Source organism: Euprymna scolopes, chromosome 1 (assembly GCF_053919585.1).
Source record: "Euprymna scolopes isolate OS-2025 chromosome 1, ASM5391958v1, whole genome shotgun sequence".
NCBI classification, from domain to species: Eukaryota; Metazoa; Mollusca; class Cephalopoda; order Sepiida; family Sepiolidae; genus Euprymna; species Euprymna scolopes.
In genome coordinates this window covers 94,960,649-94,981,965 of record NC_136482.1, presented here as the reverse complement: position 1 = coordinate 94,981,965, position 21,317 = coordinate 94,960,649, and the positions used below count along the sequence as shown (strand labels likewise).

General features: G+C 32.0%; 1 protein-coding gene across 1 annotated transcript; it reads right to left on the bottom strand.

The window, feature by feature from the left end:
• Positions 1-13,550: 13,550 nt before the first annotated feature.
• Positions 13,551-20,417, bottom strand: LOC145251935 (uncharacterized). Its single transcript, XM_080111716.1, has 3 exons — positions 19,820-20,417; positions 14,349-18,535; positions 13,551-14,221 (listed from the first exon to the last, which is right to left on the bottom strand). The coding sequence occupies exons 1-2, from the start codon at positions 20,139-20,141 to the stop codon at positions 14,382-14,384; spliced, it is 4,476 nt and encodes a 1,491-aa protein (XP_079967842.1). The 5' UTR covers positions 20,142-20,417; the 3' UTR covers positions 13,551-14,221; positions 14,349-14,381.
• Between the last annotated feature and the right edge of the window lie 900 nt (positions 20,418-21,317).

The following is a 21,317-nucleotide window of genomic DNA, read 5'->3' as shown; positions in this document are numbered from 1 at the left end:
GGAGACCTATTGGCCTGTACTGAGAGGGGGATGAGCGATCACCTGAATTCTTAAATACAGGGCATACTGATGAGATTTTCCAGGGTGATGGGAAGCAATTCTCCTTAAGACAATGCTTAAACAGTTTTGTAAGTATGGGCGCTAGTTCTGGTTGAAGTTTTTTGAGTACTATAATTGGAATACCGTCAGGGCCGGTTGCTTTACTGGAATCAAGGTTTTTTATTAGCTTGACAACATCACATACAGATATTTGTATATCACATACTTTTCTCTTTACAAATGTACAAATTTTTTTTTTTTGGAGGGGGATGTTATCAATATCTTTCTTTTCTTTACGGTACTATTTTCGGTGACGGAAAATTTGTTTTTGAATATTGGTGTTTTTCCATTTACTGTGCACAATATTGTGTTTCTCTATGCATATAAAAAAAACCAGTCCCACCTTAAAGAAAAAAGGCCACTCTTCAATGTAATAATCATTAGTTTAGGTCACCAAGGGAATTATCAAATTAGTACATAGTTTGAATTGTTCGAAAAAAAAAAAAAGAAAAAAAAAAAGAAAAAGTCTTTTTACTGGTAAATGTTGCTGATGACCTTTTTCTTTTTTACTTACTATTATACCGAAGCAGTTTCAAAAGTTTGCACATAGATGAAAAAGCGAGGGGAAAAAGTGCAAAAGAAAGATGTTACCCACACTTTTTGAACTCTTTTATTTTCTTAACCATGTTCCCAGACAACTCCAGATAATTCTGCTAGCATTCAGATAAGAAGAAAACACGATTATACAAAAATGAACAATAAATCTGAAAGTTGTCTGAACCCCCTCGGCCAAAACTTAGTATACATAAGTTAGTATAAACTCGATATAAATAGCAACATCTATATCAGATGTGGACAATAATCCATAGGAAAATAATGCAAATAATATTTATAATTGTTTTTTACGGAAATCGCCCCAGACAAGTCATGAAGCCACTTGATGTAAAGAGCTAAAAACCATATACTTCAAAAACTTGCCAACAATAAGTGTTAGATGGAATAGATTGTAACCTAGAAAACAGCAATTCTTTCCACTTTGTCAGAAACATCGCTCATGGAATGCGAGGACTAAAGGACAAAATTAGGGAAGCAAGTGTTACCAAAAATAATTATGTATTAAGATTAAAAATTATAAAATAATTAAATGATCTGGAGGTTCTCTGCTTATATATTTATATACCGTATCTATATCTGTATTTCATCTATTCAAACGTGATGACTGTCTATTAGTTAGACAAGTATGAGCACCGCTGATCTAAAATGGTAAGTGTTGAGTGTGGCCTATGTAACAATGCAATGAATACCAGGTACAAACAGAACGCGATATCTGGCAGTAGAGCAACAGATTTTATATAAAAAGTTTAATCTTCTTAGAAGTATGCCCTGACAAAAATTAGTGCTCCCCCCACTAACTGTAAAGTGGACCGCTTTACTATGATGGAATGATAATGGCTGCCCAAGTATAAGTCTTGATGACCAATGCTTTTAAAACAGATGGGCGGTTTCAGCACTGACAACAAGTGCACGTTCTGCCATACAGAAGTACAGAGTGTGAGCCACCTGACATCCACTTGTAAGATTCTTCTGAAGGGTGTCTATTACTCAATGTAACACGATGGAGTGTATAAATATCTCCGCTGGAATATCTGTAAATAGTTGAATATAGGGTGTAGCAGAAAGTCTATGAAACAGTTAGAAATAGGTCATAAATCATCCATTCTGATGATACAATTCCTACAGATATGTGCCTGTAAACACACCGGACATAAAATCTGACAGTGATATGGAACAAAGAGGAGAACTATTGACCCTATTAGAAGTCAGTGTCTCTAATGATGCTAACTTATACAGAACTGAGAGGAGAAAAAATAATGAAATTCCAAAATCTTATGTACGGCATGAAAAGAAATTCCAGTAATTATAGAATCAACTGGACTCATGAAAAATAATTTAAAAAAACCAACATGCAAATATACCCGGTGAACCAAGTGCAAGAGGGGTTCAAACAATTGCACTTAGAGAGACGGTTAGAATCTTAAAAAAAGGGATCTCTCGGTTGGAATATATGAGATAGCGAGTGAATGTCTGACATCCGGTAGAATGCCCTATCCTTAGTCTTAGCAGACTGATAAGAAAATTGCACTCAAAAGGAACGGTTAGAATCTTAAAAATATCTCTTGATTGGAGTGTCCGAAATAATAAGTGAATATCTAGCATTCAGTAGGATGCCCCATCCCTAGCAAAAACGAAATAAGAAAATTAAAAAACAAACAAAAAAACAAACAAAAAAAAACCAAGGATATATTTTTATAGTAACATATCCACATACGATTCGTGTGTAGACGTGTAATATCTGCTTTTGAGAAAATAAATACGAAAACAATTGAACATAGAAATACTGCAACTTGTTGCTTTGTTTATTAATATCTGTTCAGCATTTGGTTAGACATTTAAAAGCATGCATTAATTTTTTTTTTCTTTTCTTTCTGTTCCCCACCGGGGAGTTATACTTTTTGGTGAATCTTTCTCATTCATCAATCAGATGTGAAATCTAGTAGAAATTGGTCTCTTAGTTTCAAATGCCTACATTTATTAAAAACATAAGCATTTGATATCTATATTGCTATAATTTTTTTTTGTGTTTTGATATTCGTATTAAACCCCCCTTTTCCGTTTATTAAAAAAGAAAGTACATCTTTGTTATATATGGGCTGCGGAATTGCATTTATATCTGTTTAATAAAAGAACACGTAAGATTATTGTAAGAGAAATGTATCATCTTTATTCTTTTTCAAGTTTCTATCTAAAGAAAAATGGAAAAATAGAAAAAGATTTAATCAAACAGAAGCTTTAATAATAATAATTTAATAATGATAAAAATAATATATATATATATATATATATATATATATATATATATATATATATATATATACGAGGGTAAATCAAAAAGTTTTAAGACAAGTGATATAAATTCAATCTAAATGAAAATAGAGCAACAAAACAAGGTTTAATTGCACTACTGATTACTTAACAACAAATTTGAGAAGTTACAACATTCTAAATCTTTTATTCTTTTTTTTCAGATAATATTTTATAATATTAACTTTTTGACAGTCCAAAATGAGCCAATTTGAAGTTCGGGCAAACATTAAATTTCTAACAAAACTGGAATGGAAACCGACGGAAATCATTAAAGCTCTACAAAATGTTTATGGAGACTCGTCACCTTCTAGAGCTGTTGTTTATCGTTGGATCAGACGATTCAATGATGGTAGGAATGATCTTCAAGATGACCAAAGCAAAGGTAGGCCTTCAACATCAAAAAATGCTCAAAACATCGAGCTTGTCAGGAATCTTGTTGAAGAAGATCGGAGAATAACAGTGAATGAGATTGCTAAGGAGCTTTACATTTCATTTGGGTCAACCTTTTCAATTCTGAAAGAAGATCTTGGTCTGAGTAAGCTTTCTGCTCGTTGGGTGCCTAAAGCGTTGCAGCAGAATCAGTTGAATCTGAGATCAGATCTTTCATTGGCCCTTCTGACTAGAATTGAAGCAAATGAGGCAAATTTTTTTGAATGGGTCATAACCAGTGATGAAACATGGATTTACCTGTACGATCCTGAAAACAAAGTTCAGTCTAAACAATGGTTACCAAGAGGATCAGCAGGCCCTATCAAGTTCAAAGCAGAAAGGTCAGCTCAAAAAATAATGGCAACTGTTTTTTGGGATAAAGATGGAATCATTTTATTAGATTTTCTTGAAGGACAGAAAACTATCACCGCAAGCTATTACGAAGGAGTTTTGAGAAAGCTGAAGACTTCATTGGCTATGAAACGACGAGGAAAGCTCCATCGTCAAATTCTGTTCCATCATGACAACGCTCCAGCACACACGGCCAAGACTGTAAGAACAATTTTACGCGAGTTTCGCTGGGAAATCCTTTCACACCCTCCCTATAGTCCTGATTTAGCGCCTAGTGATTTCCCCCTATTTCCAAAACTGAAGGAACATTTGAAAGGAATAAGATTTCAATCCATAAATGAAGTAAAGAAAGAAGTTGTGACCTGGTTCACTAGACAAGTTCCAGAATTTTATGAAGAAGGAATTTATCGATGGAAACATCGCTTACAGAAGTGTATTGAGTTAGGCGGATCGTATGTAGAAAAATAAAGTTTTCAACTTCCATAAATAAAGTTTTTCTTCAATTTGTCTCAGAACTTTTTGATTTACCCTCGTATATACACACTCCTATAAGTTTGTTTTGTGTATTTATATTTTTATTAAAAACCCCTTTTTTCTACTTATTTAAAAAGAAAATACAATATTGTTATATATGGGTCATGGAATTGCATTCACCTGCAAAAGATCTAACTAATTTGCATATATTTTTTCAAAATATTAATGAATTCCCTATTAGTTTTTTCGGTTTTCTTATGGGATGATCATCTTTAGTTAATTATTATGTGTAATTATATTCATGCAGATATTCTACATGATTTATACTTGCGTAATATTTGCGTAAAAAGTTTATAGTAAACACAATCCTCTTTCAATATATATTTATGTATGCATAGATATTTTTGTTTGAAAAATGTTGCCTACCAAACTCCTCTTACAGTTTTTAGTTTACAGACATAAAACTTCATATATAAGGTGAATGAACCCATGGGAAACTTTATATTTGGGTTTTAACCCGGGAAAATCTGTACAAAAGTGTGAAAATTAAAAAAAAAAAAATTGAAATTTACCAGGTGAAGGTCGAACGAAGGCATTACGAATATGCATGCATAACGTAGTAGCTATTGGTTCATGTTTTAATTTTTAGCTTTGTAGCAAACATGTCTTCATAGCTCAGTCATTAATGGCAGAGGACAAAATAAATCTTAAGCTAAACGTTTTGGTTTAGATTCTTGGTGGTGGCACACAAGTTTTTTTTTACTTTTTAAATCATTAATCTATATCGGGTCCAATATAATATAATAATAAATACGAAATCTACATTAATCAAAATATCATATTTAAGTGTATTTTACGACCGGGCAATGCCGGGCGCCCTGCTAGTTACATATATTTGTGTACACACTAAGCATACATGGATGTTTCACTATACAATTTTTTGAACACTATTTGGACAGACTACACATCCACACTAGAAAGAACAGTTAAGAATCTATAGTGTTTTTTTTTTTAACAAATGCATGCGTTTTTTACAAATATGTGCAGTTGAAACAAATGGATGAATTTCTCACGGACTTTGCTTGTCGTATCTGACAGATGAAGAAGGAAGTTACTCCTAAAAATATCACTCCTCAATGAGAAAAAAAAGAAGAAAAAAAAGAAAAAGAAACAAAACAATATATTTTGTAATTTTAAATGTTCAACTAAATACCAGATGGAGACAAAGCAATGTTGTCGCTGTTTTCTGTATTCAATTTCGTTTTTATTTTCTTAGAGACTGACAACACACACACACACACAACATGTATTGAGTTGCAGGTACAATCCTAGTGTAAATCTCTGTTTACTATCAAATTATATTGAAGTACAAAGCAAACATCTCTGAATAAAGGATAAGAAAACTTAACACATATTAGATAATTTTATATTAGCCTTAGTTCAAGAGGCAAGTTAAGGCCCAAATAAAATTATTTTCTAGTATATGTCAAATGTTGTTATCCTTAATATATGTATATGTATGCGTGTATATATATATATATATATACACACACACACACAAACACAAATATATATATACATACATGTATATATATATATATATACATACACACATATATATATGTGCAGCCATGATCAAAATTAATCGAGTAGCAATAAAAAATCAAAATTATGATTCACACTTATTTATTTCAAGGTTAAAAATAGTAAAGTAAACATAAATAAATCTGAAAAGGAAATGAAGGTAAAATCTGGGAAGGTGAACCTCTTATAACTGCACAATACCATGCTTCAGACTGACACAGGACAAGGTCACGCAAGCCATAGCCTTCCATGATTGATTTTGGTATAAAATGGTCGTTCCAAAATGTAGCTGGTAGCTGTAATAGTTAAAACTAGCCATGGTCAAAATTATGGAGTAGCAATAAAAAATCAAAATTATGATTCAAACTTATTTCAAGGTTAAAAATAGTAAACATAAATCTATTTTAACAACAATCAATATTTGGCATGTCCTCTTTTTGCCTTTTATAACAGCTTTTATTTGTTTGTTTTTTTTGCATATTGTTGGCTAAATTGTTGCAGGTGGTAAAATCTATTTTCTGCCACTCTTCATGAAGTTTGGTCTCTAATTCTGTTTTTGATGAACATTTGTGCATTCTCACTTTTTTCCCTGGATGGGACCACAAAGTTTCAATGGAATTTATAATCTGGAGATTGGGGGAGCCACTTCATCACTGTAATCCCTTTTTTCTCAAATTAACCCATTGAAACTTTTGACGCATGGCATGGGACTTGTTGGAAGATTACATCACTTTGAATGTTATTAAATATTTTAATTAAAAAGGTTTGGTAAACTTGGTCCAGCATGTTAGTATACATTATGGAGTTCATTCTGCCCTCACATGTGTACAACATTCTAGTACCTGAAGAAGCCATGCAACCCCAAACCATTACGCTTCCTTGTCCAAATTTTACAGATGGAACCACACAATCAGAATGAAATGCCTATATTTCCCTACGGCGAACACAAATCGCACAAGGGAGGGAGGGGCAAAAATCTGATGATAAAAATGAGAATTTGCTACAATTTTGGAATAGATGTTATGGATGTGTATTCACATAAAAATTTCAATTGTTCCTTTCAAAGTTTAGGAAATAGAGGCTGTTTTTAACTTACCTCAAAGTTATTTTCGTCAAACCAAATAATATATATGTACAGCCATGATCAAAATTATAGAGAACCAATGAAAAATCGAATGATCAATTTTCATGTTTTTTTTTGCAAATTCCAGTCGTTTTTTAAGTATGACGTATTCCTTTTAATCCTACTTCTAATAACCTTCTCACTGTTCGAGCTGATATGTTTTTGTTTGCATCCTCCCTAAGTTCAGCAGTAAGCTCTGAAGATCTGTCTTCCCTGACGTTTGTAGACTTTTTACAGATTTAATCTTTTCTGTTTTTGAAAGAATTTGTTCCCTTGTACCTTTTAGTCGTTGTTTGAACTCCCTTCTTGTGGAACATTCCATCTTCCTGACAATTTCTACCCGAGAATATCCTTTACAAGATAAAGCAAACAATTTGTGTCCTTTTAATCTCTGAAAGCTGCTTCTTTGGAAACATTTTCAATTAAATATACTATTATAGAACTTGCAGGAATCAAATATAATCTGAAAAACAACTTTTAGTATAACAATGCATCATTTTGAAGATTGGAATGAATTTAGTACGAAACTCAGCTAAAATTCTTGAAAGAAGCTTTAAAGCAAATAAATACTACAATCTACTGTTAAATATTTTACATTTGCTCTCAGCTGTTCTCTGTACAATTCCGTACCTTTAAATGTATAAGCTTAAACTATTATTTAACGTTTTTTATAGGTGCTCCATAATTTTGACCATGGCTATATATATATATATATATATATATATATATATTCGAACCGTGGTATGGTCAACTGTGCTGATGAGCCATGGTATGATGAAACACGTGTCCACAGATTACTGTTTTATAAGTAAAATAAATAAATAATATACATATATTTATTTGTTTACGTTAAAAAATTATGGGCGATTATTCGGATCTAAGTGGAGCCTACTTCCTTGAGGTCCTAGGAAGAGACGCTATATACTGAATTGAATTTAATTATTGTTAAAAATCAAAATAAATCGATATATATATATATATATATATATATATATATATATATATATATATATATATATATATTTATTTATTTATTTATAAAAAACAACATAGAGGCTTCCATGTTTCATCCCTATAGGGAATCGTCAGGCTAAAATGCACAGAATTTGTGCTACCTGGTGTTTTTATACATATGCTAATCAATTCTTTGTTATTTACCCCCAAGGGTTAATGTTTCCATTAGCCAATGCAAGGACTTCATCTAAACAAAGGTTTAGTTGACTTTTACTTCCCTTCTTTTGCTCCATTTTGTACAGGAGTTTCTGAAAGGCAGAAGTTTCTGTGTAGCTTAATTGCCATAAATATATTTTTTATAACTTACTATCTAGCTCTATTCACATATTGAGAACTATTGGAGTAATTACTGAAAATCGATACATAAAATATTATATCTCCTTATAATATTTATGCGGATATACACACACACACACACACACACACACACACACACACACAAGCATGAAGAGAATGAAACATTATCTAGATGAATTTAGCTATTGAGAAATGATTTTGCCTGTTATCAACTGTGGAAAAACTCGACCCTGTCAGGAAACTGCTTTCCGTCAAAGTGGGCCACTGGTAAGAGGGGGATTAACTTTTTGCTGATTCAGACACAAGGGAAACATGATCAACTTTAAAAGGGGAATATTTGGTATTGAGAACTTAAAGAAATGGCAGGGAACCCATATCATCTCCCTGACACCGTTATTTTTAACTAACAAATTGATCTTATCTACAAACTACTTCAGATTCGGCCTTTCTTTCAGTTTTAATCAATTCATTTTGCCAGATTACAAAGAAAAAAAAACAACTAGAAAACAACAAAAATAAATCTAAAGATAAATGTTCAATTTTTGTTTAATTCATATAAACCAGGGGATTCCGATTTTATTTTGTTTTTATATTCTCTTGAAATCTGTTTCATCATTTGTATGCTCTATATCTAACTTTTGAAATCAAATATTTGTCAAAGTTAGTAATAACAAGGGCTGTGACAACAGAATATTCTTTTCATTCTTTTGACTCTCAAGTATATATCCGACACAGTAAGACACAGTCAATCAACCGAGCACCACATCAGTCTATATAAAAACAAATAAGATATTAACGGATATATACTCAAGAGTCAAAACGATGAAAAGAATAAGCTGTTGTTACAGCCCTAGTAATAACTAACAATCAACTATTTTCGTTATATTCATAAAATAAATCCAAAGATAAATCGAACATTTCAATAAACACAAACACATCTAATAAATAAAAAAGACACAATTTCCTTGAAATTTTTAGGGGAGGAACTATGTGGACTCCAGTTGGGAATCCCGATTTAAACTTACGTTTTTTTTTAATTAAAAATATCTGACTATCAAAAATTTTTTTAAATTCATACTTATTCTAATAATTGCTGAAAAAAATGTGTGTTTCTATGTTTTTGAATTTTGGAGATTAGGATAGATTATATGCATTATTTGGATTCTTCTGTTCTCCACAATAACTGTGATGTAACGGATAAAGTAGTAGGTGAGGTTCAGTTGTAAGTCGCACTCTTTTGGAGGTTGAAGGTTCGGTCCTCAGTGCAAGCGATACTAAGAATACAATTGCGAATTACAAAGACATGGCTGACCGAACGAGAGTATGCTACAGCTAAAAGGTTCAAAATTCTGTGCAGATTCTCAAGTTCGATGTAAAGATTCCCGAGTTAGACAAAATATACCTGAAGAAGGTCTGAGGTTATATCGGTCGAAACGTTGCGTGAATATCACTCGAGATGAGAACAGTAGTGCAAATAATACAAAGTATGCGCTTCTGCTTAAATTTCACAAAAGTTACTATTTTATTTATCACACTACCTGACGTTTTCCATGAATTTTATATCTAAGAACAATTTTAATGAATAATATCAATGATGAATAGAAAGGATATGATCAAATTGCTAACATTAAAAAAGTATAGAGGGAATAATATAAACAATTTTCATACCTTATATAATGGACTGATTAAGTATAAATTCTTTGCAATTGAATCTGTTTACTGCTTATTTATTGAAATATATTTATGTATTTGATTTAAAAATAGCCTGAGCAGTATTTGATTTAAAAAAAAAAAATGAAGACTTCTAAAATGCTTTCAATTTTGTTAAAATTTTAAATGCTGAAATTATATCGCTATCTTTTATTTATTTGTAATAAATTATTTGGCTTAATTATTTGAATAAATTACATTAAACAATTATTTAAATAATTATTGGAATAAATTGTATTTTGAAAAAAATCATCTTTAATTAGTAAAGTAAATTATTAAAACTAATTAAATATTTTTTAAAGATAGCAAATATCTTTGCTCATACAAAATGTGCAGATGTTTTTTTTTTTTTTATCCAAATCTTGCTACAAATATGCTGAAACAATACATGTTTTTTTATGTTCAAATATTTTAGTTTGGGTGTATAAGCTAGGCACATATACAAACAGATTAATAAATTTTTATAGATATAAATTAGTGGAGATATTTTTTATAGATATAAATTAGTGGAGATATTTTTCCAAATACTTGAAAATTTGCACTAGAAATTATTTTTGTAGGTCTTTTTTAATTATTGATGTTTTTTTGCAAATGTTTTGTATCTGTTTAAAGAAAAATGGGAAAATAGAAAAAGATTTAATCAAACAGAAGCTGTTCTCTTTAATAATGATAAAAATAATAATTATATATATATATATATATATATGTGTGTGTGTGTGTGTGTGTGTGTGTGTGTGTGTGTGTGTGTGTGTGTGTGTGTGTGTCTTCATAGTACAGTCATTAACCTAAAAGGAAAAATTAAATCGTAAGCTAAACGTTTTGGTTTCGGTTCTTAATCAAAATATATTTAAGCATATTTTAAGACTGGACAATGCCAGGCAGCCTGCTAATATATATATGTGTGTGTGTATATGTTTATATATATACATAAATTCGTAGTTTTCGATATTTAAATTTCATTCAGAAAAATAAAATTTTTCAAAACAAAAATTTATTATTTGTACAAGGAATACAATTCAAAGTAATTTCCTTAATCCATGGATTTTCAATGTAGGCTCATCTCCTCAGAATAAAGTCATTAGCAAAATATTAAATCTGGTTTGATATAATTTTGCTGTTCAGCACATACATAGAAAATATATTTTAAAGATTAAATCTTTTTAAGGAACATAGAGGAAGAAAATAAGGGTTGAAACAAAAAAAGGATATGATATTTTGGTATCCGACTAGAATAATAATCCTTGAACAGAATGGGATGATATTATTAGATTCTAAATTGTTTAAGAAATCTGCATTGAAGGTAAATTCTAATTCTGTTCGATATAGCATCTAGGATAAGAGGCAATAATTCTTTGGGAATGGAGAACTGCCTTATTTTTTGGTTGTGTAGTATCCATAGAAAAGATCCGAAGAAAGACTATCATCTTTATAAAGTAAAATCCAATCGTTCAAAATGAATATTCCAATTAGCTAAACATTCTTGATAAAATCAACATAGTTGGAATTTAAAATAGGCCAAATCCGATATTTTAAGAGTGGATTGAAAATAAAAATAAAAGGATAAAAATAAAAAAAAATAGCAACTTAAAAAAAAAAAAAAATAAACAGTATGTTTAAAAAAAAAAACAAACGTTTAGACAATTTTTTCTGTGCCCCTAGTTAAATGAAGAAAAAAGAATGAAGAGAAAAAAATTAAAATCTTATTTATATCATGATTTAGTATTTATAACAGGAAGGGAGAAAGAAAGAAAGGCCATAACGGACGTTATTTTTAGTATAGCGTGTAAGTAAGTAAAGGTAGTATAAAATTGAGTGCGACAGACTGCTTACAATGAAAGATAAATCGGTCAAATGTGATAGAGGGAAGGAAGTTTATATGAGAGGGGGCGATAGAAAGCGTAAATAGAAGAAATCATTCAAATTATCGGTTGGATTTTAGCCAATAAAATAAAATTAAAAAAAAAACTTTAAAATTTAATATAAAAAAATATAAGGCGGTTTACAGGAGTAAAAATTATTAGCAATAAAACTATATAATTAGATAACCTACGAAATATTTGATAAAATCTTAAATGAATAAATTATTGGTAAAATGAATGTTACATTTATAGTCTATAAATTATGACGTCACAATATAAAAAATCTCAGAGACCTAGAATAAGAATATTAGTTAGAGTGCCTCAGGCAATCATATTAAAAGATGATTATTACTACTATAATTATGAATAAGAGTTTTAAGCTAATTTTAGATAAATATTCCTTTAAACTACTTCTATCTTATTTTTTATGCTAATGTTATTTGTTTTTATTGAAGTCTAGCCAGTTAATATTGGGATTTAATCGAGATGTCTTGGATGAATTGTATGGGATCGCAATTCAGCAGATGAAAGGAGACTATGGAACGGCATATAAGATGAGTTGTGGCTGAGAGAATCAAGTTTTTATTTTCGATATAGATTGTGGAAGGTGGTTCAGGGGCAAATGAATAAAGTCAGGATTTAATATACAAATTAGGAGTTAAAATGGTAGAATTAAAGGAGGGGGTCTAAAAAGTGCTACATATAGATAAAGTTTTTTTTTTTTTTACCCAGTGGTCACCACAAATCAAGGCCCGGAAGCCACTCAAGGATAAGGGTTATTGCAAGTACATTACGTTAGTGTGGAGATTTGATGAAGTGTTTACTTAAGGGGGCGGTTCATTAGGAATTTCTTAACGTTGGACTTGAAGACATCCAAGTTGCAGTCAGGTGGGAAGCAGGCAGACGGAACAGAGTTCCACAGGCGTGCAGTTCTAAGAAAGAAGCTTTGTTCATGGAATCCACGTTTTGATTTAGGCACAGATAAAGAGTGGGGGAAAATTTTCACAGTGGATTCAGCTAGACGGGTGTTTTTCGTGAAAGATTGGTGAGGGGGGACCAGAGATTGGAGTTCAGACGAGCACCTGCCATGGAAATAACGATAAAACAAGGATAGGCTCGCAACGTCTCTTCTGTGGGAGAGAGGTTGCAGGGTAGAGAAAAGGGCATCCCCCACTAAGCTAAGTATTTGAATATTATTAAATGGTGTTTTCTAAAAGTAAAACTCAAGGGCCAAGATTTGACATGTAAACATGTAATTGGTAGAATATGAAAGAAGAACTGTTTCAAAGAAGAAACAGTCGATTAAGCTGATTGAAAGATTCCCAATGGAATGATAAAACACTAATAGTAGGCTATGGGCCCAAAGGTCAAAATCCCTCTAGATTTTTGATTCTGTGACCTCGGTTGGGGGTGGAAGAAAAAATGGTGTCAAATGAATGCCAATAGACTCCTGAACATCATATTTTTTTTCACAAGCACAAATGTTGCGCATTAATGAAAACGGCGGCCATATTTAAAGATGGCCGACAATCATCAAATAGAACATTATGACTTGCTTAAACCTTAGTAGCACACAAACCGATAACAATACAGACATCTAGTTTAGCACATTTTATTCCCAATTTATTTTTTCATCATTTAATACATAAATATTGGACTTAATATATTTACTATGCTTCAAAATAGGGAATATTTTTCTAAAAAAGCTTTTTTCAAACATCTTATTTGAAACAACTGCAATCTTTTCTGTGGATAACTAAAGAAATAGATTTACATTTTGATATTTCTCATGTAGAGACACCTATAGTCTACCAATATTATTAGTCATACAAATCTATTGCTATATTTTGTATGTAACAAGGTCGTTTAAACCTGAGGTAGAGCTGCGATTTTGTGTCATTTTTTATACACATCAACTTGGTAAAATATACAATGTTTGTCAATTTTCATTAAAAAGTATTTTTTTGAATCTATGAATAATAACACAGATTTAAAGGACAAAAAGGCATTTTTAATGAAAGTTAAACAAACAACATGTTAGTAAATAAGATCATATATGCTTTTATTTAAAACTGATCACTGCTTATGCCACTTCATCATCATCGTCGTCGTCATCACCATCATCAGTGTCATCATCATCATGTCCAATGTTTTTACTAATTTTATAACAAGAATCTCTTGCACACTTGCACATATCTGTGCATGGGACCCTGTTTTGGAGACATGTACAAATGTTAACGTCTTTACAATGACTTTTTTTTACATTTGGCAGAGCAGTTAATTAAATCCATTAAACTGTCTGGAGCAGGAAGAAGATTCATCCAATGGATTACTAAATCTCCATTTTCTATCTTCCATCCATGACAATCAGGGGATGGTATATCAGGATTTGCATGGAGGCTCCTTTTATAGACACCTGAAAAAAGAAAGAAATTAACATTAATATTGAATAATTTTCATCCTTTCTAATAAGCAAATAACAATGAAACTCCATATATTTAATTTTTACATATAATTGGAAATTAAATATTTATAAAACGTACCTGCTTGATAGTTAGCTCGCTTGATGTGTTCACTCAGGGCATCTTCATTTGGAGGCATTGTGATTTCCAATTTTCTTTGGAATCTAAACATGTTGTATCTGGCTTCATTAACACTTGTGACATTTTTTGGCCATACAACCTGCAAACAAACATTTCCAATGATTTTGCTGTGTCTGGTTTCACATAAAATTCATTACCAAGATCACTGAATGCGTAACAAAACTCATTCTCTCTCAGTAATAAACTAAGTGCTTTCTTTTTGCCCTTTCCGTAAAATGAACTGACACTATCACATCCTGTAAAACAATGTAGACCAATCAAGGCTTGACTGACAGACTCTCCAATGTTGTCTTTTATCATCTTGATGTCTATTGTTCGCAAATTTGTTCCTCTTCCTGTGTGGAAGTATAAATGTGCGGGAATAAGATTTTGTAAAGAAACTCCAATTACAAACACATCGGTATCAGGACTCATAATGATTACATCCGTACTAGTGTTGGCTGCAAAAGAAGCATGCAAATAAATCCGTGTATCAGCTTCTTCTTGTGAGCGACAAAGTTTTGTCTCTTCTAACCGGATGACAATATCACTTGCCTCTTTTCCAGGTGAGAAGGAATGACATTTCTTGTTATGCGCCAAGAATACCTTCACTCCTCTAAGCTCTGATGTTGAAACATTAGACCATGTTTCATCCAAGAATTCTATTAAGGACTTTTTATTCTCTCCATTTGAAAGAAATTTCTTCCATTGCTGAGGAAGGAGCTGACCATGGATTCTTATCTGAGAGCTAGTAGCAGCTCTTTTATCCCTCTCGATATTTTTTATAGAGATCTGCTGGTATGTATCAGTAACAAAATGAATTTCTTTAGAATGATTCGATTTTGCCCTGTTCACTAAACTTTTCAAAATAACAAGAGCAAGATTAAGAAATGTTTTCTCTCCTTGTAATTTGTTCAAATTTAATTGGTGTATCAGCGACATACCATCCACTATATATATGCCACCTACTATAGGGTTCTCAACAATAGGATTGTTAGCATGGCTTTCTAAAGCATGAAGTAAGTTTGCTTTATTAGTTTTAACCAACGATCCATGTGAATTTGCAAGGGACAATGGTAATGGACCTAAGGAATATGACAGTAATTCTTGAAGATTAATGTTCCGGATTCTACCAATCACAACCAATCTTGCTAGGAGATTTCTATCTGCTTCCAAAGTGATATCCTTTCCGTGGACATGATGATTTGATTTTTTAGACATACTGGAGAATGTTTTTAAATTCATTCTTTTCATCGGGGCAAAAAAATCAACTTCTCCCGTTTGTAGACGCTGCCCACAGAAATTTTCAAATTCTGATTCGCCCCTTGCCTTAGCAAATTGCAGATCATTTTGAACATCTTGTGTCGCAACTAATCCTGATGCAATATGGATCAACTCAGCTGGTTCATACTCAAATGGATTAAACATACTGTTTACTGTGTCTATTATCTTTCCAATAGCAAGCTTATCATGTTTCATCCGACTGTGTAAAAGATCTGATCGTGTTCCACTTCGTTCTCCTTTGCCAGCCATAGTTTCACATTCATGGGTAATAGACCCTCTCGCATGATGGGACCATATCCACCTGTTGACGGCTCTCTTGTTTGTGCTGAAGCCTGTCATACCACCTTTTGTTTTTGAATCACGATTAGCAGTTTGTTCGATGGTTTGGTCACAAGGAATTTTAGCAAAGGCATTTGAGCTCCTTTGAACAGCAAAATCTCCTCCAATGCATTGTGTATATATCACTGGATGAGTATTAGCGAGATTAGACATCTCCAACCAGTAAACTGGAAGGTATCTGCTATAATTTACATGGTCATATGCAAACACCCAAGGTAACATCTGTCTAACACTTGCCAAGTGAAGTTCCCAGTTTGACTCTCGAATACCTCTAAGGAAAAGTAAAAGAATTTCTACAATGTCAATATAAGAACTCCAGAATGCAAAAGTTTGCTTTTTGTTGCCAACCTGTATAAATTCTTCATAGGATGATAGAAAACTTTGAAAATGTTCTCCCTTCAGAATTTCTTCATACTGAGGTCCTGGGAATGATTGTGGCAAGGATGTCATTAAATGCTTCACTTTTTCTGCCTTTTCTTCAGGAATGCTGTTTAAATAGGTTGTCAAACGCATATGCTGCATTGCTTCGGCCACTAATTTATGGGCTCTAACTGCTCTGTTATAGTGTCTACCTGTGAAAGCTCCATTTATTGAGCCTACAGCAACAACTTCTGATTCTATTAGAATATCTTGAAGCCCGGCATCACGAAAACGCTTTCCCAAACACCCAAGAAAGGACATTGCTGTATGAAAAGCACCAAGTCGAATCACCAATCTCTTCATGAAATATGGATTTCTCCATCTAATTAATTGTGCCTTTGAATAGATTGCTTGATCCATTACAATAACAAGAGACTCTAACTTGAGTTGATCTGCAATGTCAATGCTTTTTTTTAGAATTGTAAGGACTGTATCCATTTCTGTGGGGCTAACATCAATTACGGGTAAATAACCTATGGTAGATTTTGATGCAATCTCCCTTTTGCACAGGAGTTGGTTAAACCCAGTCCAAGATGGTAATATAATTTCACTGCCGAATTTTGTGATATAGTACGCTATATCAAGTTTTAGAGAATTTTGCAGAAATACACGATCTGAATGAAGTGAAACATGTTCAGCAAATGGTAGTGGGCCATCTTTTCTTCCACCGGTGTATGTAGCCAAATTTACTTCTGGTGGTTCCAATGTTCTTTTCCGTGTTCTTTTGAGTCCTTCTACTGCAATCTTAGATGCACACGGTTCGACTAACATATTTTGTATTATTATCCCAGTTGTGTTGTGTGTTGTTCCATGTCCAGATAAAGTTTCCTCACCAAAATCATTATTGTCCCAGACCAAAGTTGTTGGAATACCTGCCTGGATGGTGGATGGAATAGAATTTTCTCCACGATTGATTTCAAGTTCAGCTAGTGCTGTATCATGATTTAAAACCACCGAATGAGAAACACAATGTCCCAAACCATTCAATAAACCAATCACTTGGGCAGATCCAGACAGATGGCGTACAGCCATACCAAGTGATAAATGTTTTGGCATTAATGTACGTCCGTTAGAAGACAAAAATATAATGTCTTGTGAAATAGACAAAATCTTTCTATAGACGGATGCAGATATGTCCATTATTTTTTCTGTGCACAAATCTTCAGATGCCCCAACTATCCATGCAAGAAAGTTAAATAAAATATGGGGCACCATCTTTTCAGCCTCCTGCAAATTTAATGTTTCTGCTGTTGGCGGCCATAACGAAGGAGGTTTTACTTGTTGAATAATATTTCTCAGATCCATAGCTGTTATGTACAAGTTAGAAAGAGGATTTGGATCTGAGCGTACATGACTTGTTTGTTGGTTTGTGTCATTTTCTGACGACTCTGTTTCACTTGGAGTTGTGGTATGTGTTTCCTCATGGAGTACTGTTTTTTCCTCTACAAGAGAAGACACTGTAATGTCATTTACATACACGATGTCACCTTGTGATCTCATTTTAGGAGTGATGAAGCATAATTGAGGAAATTTTTTCATTAATCTTTGTTTTAAATATCCTGTTTTATATAAATGCGCATCAACTCCATGTGTTTCTTTAATCTGTTTGACAAACAAATCTTTCAATTTTTTAAGTCTCATGATTTCCTTGTTTTCGATAATCCTTGTTTGGACTAATTTCGCAAAGACCTCAAATGCTTTAGCATATGAAGTTTGCTCAGAGTGTTCGGTTTTGGTTGGTTTGGTTAAATATCGAGTGAAGTCACGGTAACATGAGTTATGATATTTCACTTCGATTGCTACACAATCTTTATTCCTTATTTGCATGAGGAGTGATTCATTTTCATTTTCTTCTGCTGCTCGTTTTAAATTAGCAGCTTCTATTGTCGAACATCTGACAAGTTTTTCCCTGTTTCTTTTGCCAGATCCTTTGTACACTATAGTTTTTACTTTTTGGCATAGTATGCAAACATCTGGTAAAATATGCTCTGATCTAGCTGGCAAAGATGGTCGATCAAAATTGGAACGAAGAACCCGTCTTTTTTTAGCTGGTGGATCATCATTTTCGGCAGTAGTCGCATCAATGTTTTCTTGAGATGGGGACCCTGTAAAAATAAATATATTTAGGAGTTTAATATGCATTTGAAATAACAAAGTATATGGAAAAGTTCAAATTAAAAATATCCAATCATTATTTCATAAATCCAAAACATTTCATTAAAAATTTAAGATTTTTTTTGTATAGTGCTGATAAAACTTCTGTGAAAAAATTGTATGTTATTAATTTACATTCTACAATTAAATCGTCTGGTGACTCATTATTAATCGGACCAAGGGATGTTTACAAAATCATGCAATATATTTATCATTGGAATTGGTAGGTAAATTCAATATGCAATGCACTTTATTTTACTAGTGAGTTACCACTTATCAAGGCTAAAAGCCACACGAGGATAAAGGTTAATGGAATAGATTGTCAAGTGACTGATTGTGGAAGTGCTAGAATCAAGAAATGGTACCATAGACAGTTGTATCTATATTTAGAATCATAAAAGAAATGAAACATTTCCAGATTAAAACCAATAGCTAAAATTATTGAAATTATGAAAACTGTTAAATAGTAACAGCATTTGGCTAAGAGCAAAGTGTACCCTTTATTCTGATAATACAGGTTATCTTTTGTTTCAGATTTGTGAAGGAGAAATCTTTCTAAACTGAGGCAATTGTAATTTTTGTTCCAATCAGAATACATTTTTGGTGAACTAAATTTTACCCACAATAAAACCCTGTTTTGTATATATGTTCTCGTGGGGGAGGCAAGTAAATAGAAATAAACTCTAGTTTTTTTTTTGTTTTCTTTACAAGTGAAATTTTCTAAAACAGATGCCAACTTTTATGTACATATTCAATTGTTTGAAAAGATATTAATGTAGATTAACACCCTCATTTAAATCGCTCCCTCCCCCGAGAAGAAAAAAGATTGTACAACTTAGAAGTTTACAAAAAAAAAAAAAAAAAAAAAAAATTAAAAATCAATTAAATTGAATAAATATATTTTAGAATTTAGAGGTGTTGACCTTTTTTCTAGTGAAGATAAATTCTGTGCGTTTTTTTATTGGGAGAGGAGGGGGTAAATTACAATCTTGGCACTCAGACTTAGGGTTAATGGTAAAAAAAAAATTAACAATAGTCTCCAGGAAATGGAGGATGATTTTCCATTAAATTTATATACGAAATGTTACTCTAAATCCATTTTTTCCTACCATAAAATTTTTCATGCTGTTCAGTTCACACGTACTTGCCTAAGTGAATAGAGGGAGTATAAGAAAAATTGTCTCTTTCCAAATACGTATCAATAAAAATAAAAATTATTAAAAGCTTAAACTTACCTTCGAAAACGTTATCAGTATTCTTTTCTAGTTTTTTCTGAATTCTTTCAATTTTCTGATAATCCGTGAAACGTGCATAACAAGTTTGGTGAAACCCAACACGAGGTGGTATTTCAGTTGAATCACAGCTTAAGTCAAAGTTTTTCGCAATTTCTGCTTGTGGTCCATGTAAACCTTTCCATTTTTTAACATATTCTAAAAAGCGCGTCCATGTCTTCACTGAAAAAGATCTAACATTCAATGTTTTAGTTGGAAATATGCACATAACGCACTCTTTTTTGTCTTTGTTTACAAACATTTCTTCTTCACTGGAGGCAGCCATATTGAATTTTTAACTCGCACTACGATGATTGTGATTGGTAGATTGTAAGGAGTAAATAAAAGAAGTATTCTGAATGGCTACTTTTTTGTACGAAGGCAACTTAACAGTTAGCATTTTTTTGTGCATTAAAATTAAAATTATTTATTAATGCACCATAATCTTGCTTGTGAAATTTTTTTCCATGTTTCTTATGATTTTATACATATTATATCCAAAAATCATGCCCACCCCTTTTACATCTCATTAAAATTAAGAATTTTCACTCTGGGCCGACGGCCTATAGCTGTAGGCATTAAAAATAATTGTCATAATTTTTCAGAACAGAAATTTATTATTTGAATGAAGAATACAGTTCAGATTTTTTTTCCCCTTAACCCATGAAACCATAAGTATATAATATTACCTCATAAAACTATTTTGTAAGACTCGATAGCACACGATTCATTAATCTGTGTTCCTATTTGCCTCAGGATTCTGAAACTCGTTTCTTATCGTTGAGCACTTTCAAATTGAAATAAAGTCGGTCAATTTAGCTCATATGTGCAGATCATCATATAATGATTAGATCACTCTGACAGACGTTAAAAATATTTAAAAATAAATGTTTAAATTTCAACAGTATTTCTTGCAGTTAACGGTGGCCAAATGGATTAGGTCCTTGCTAATGGATTCAGAGATGGTTTCTGTTGCCGGGTTCGAATCTATCGACCGGTGTTAATCATGACACCCTGCAATGATAAAACACTAATGCCTGTAGGTATTTAATAATTATTATAGTAAATGATTATATATATATATATATATATATATATATATATATATATATATATATAAGAGAAAGAAAATTAAAACTGTAAGTTGAACTTTACAATCAAAATTTATTGTTTGACTGAATACTCCAAAAAAAAAAAAAAAAAAACAATTTACAAAGTCCTTATTCCGTGGAATTTCAAAGAATGCTATTCTTATTATTTTTCTCATCAAAGGACATAAAGAAATCAGCAAATTATATTTGTAGCAATGCTAGAATTTGTTAGTGAAGATATTAAGTGAAACCGCAATTTATTGTAGCTATAAATTGCCAAATAAAAAAAATGAAAAATATTGGATATGTAAAAAACTAATATAAAAACGAACCGTGCATAATATTTCAGCTTGAATGAAACTCCTCTAGGG